The 1,030-nt window shown below is 65.8% G+C and overlaps 1 protein-coding gene across 1 annotated transcript in view; it reads right to left on the bottom strand.

Moving 5' to 3' along the window:
- DTX1 (deltex E3 ubiquitin ligase 1) overlaps nt 1–210 on the bottom strand; it is a 9,726-nt gene extending 9,516 nt beyond the window's left edge. Inside the window, exon 1 of the mRNA XM_085326101.1 lies at nt 204–210. Coding sequence (XP_085182227.1) covers nt 204–210 — 7 coding nt within the window. The remainder of the gene's footprint in view (nt 1–203) is intronic.
- Nucleotides 211–1,030: the final 820 nt, after the last annotated feature.

The raw sequence follows: 1,030 nt of genomic DNA, 5'->3' as shown, positions 1-1,030 counted from the left end.
ATGGGGGGGGGGCTGCTGTGGCTGTGCCTGCAAAAGGGCAGATTTGGGGACACATCTGGGGACAGAGGGGTTTCTGCTCCGGCCATGCCTGCAGAGGGGCATGTTCGAGGATGCAGCTGAGGCCAGAGCACRTGTTGCTCTCGGGTTCCCGGCCACGTGTCCCATTCCCACCCTGCCGACCACGAGGACCACGGCAAACTCACCGGACATGGTGACCCAGGGCCTCCCAGGGAGCGGCGCCTGCTGCACCCCCACGGGCATTCAGGCAGGCTGGGCTGGTGGCTGTGGGCCACGGTGGCAGGGCTGGGCAGGGACAGGCCACCATGGCCTCGCCGTGCCACCTGGTGGGCTCAGCCACGCCACGTGGCACCCCGATGTGGCGCCCCGGCACAGGCCTGTGGTGACCTGCTGGGAGCACTGTGCCCAGCACGGCACACGTGTAACGAGCTGATGGGTCAAACCCTGGGCAGAGGGGTTGTGGGGTCCCAGGTGCCCCATCGTGCCCCCAGGACCGAGACTCACCGTGCAGTGGCCGCAGGGTGTCCTAGGGCCCTTGGAGGGGACGCAGAGCCAGGGACCTAGAGGCTGATCAGCCATGGTGGGGACACTAGTGAGGTCCTGAAGGTGCTAATGGGAGCTGATTGCACCGAGCAGCCCCAGCTGGGACCCCCCGTGGCCCAGGAGCTCCGTTTTGGCTCAGCCTAGACCCCTGGTCCCTGCCCGAGCTCCAGTGTGGGGTGCCCATCTCCAGCCCTGGCCTGCCTTCAGCTTTCCCAGCTCTCCTGACTCCTGACCTTGCTTTACTTGATGACCGTGGGGCAGTTGATGGGACTTGTTGCTGCCACCACCCTGCTTGGGTGCTACAGGAGTGTGTCCCATGGGTGAGCCACCACCAGCTCTCAAGGACAGCCCAAGCTGCCCTGTGAAGTGGAGCTCGACCACCCCATGCTCCAGAGCCCCAGTGATGCTCTTGGCTCTGGAGTGGGTCTGGGGGACCACCATGGTGCAGCGGAGGCCAATGGGGAGTCAG

This window comes from Rhea americana, unplaced genomic scaffold (genome assembly GCF_003343005.1).
Source record: "Rhea americana isolate MKP2758 unplaced genomic scaffold, rheAme1 scaffold_128, whole genome shotgun sequence".
Taxonomy (NCBI): Eukaryota; Metazoa; Chordata; class Aves; order Rheiformes; family Rheidae; genus Rhea; species Rhea americana.
This window is presented reverse-complemented; position numbering and strand designations above follow the sequence as displayed.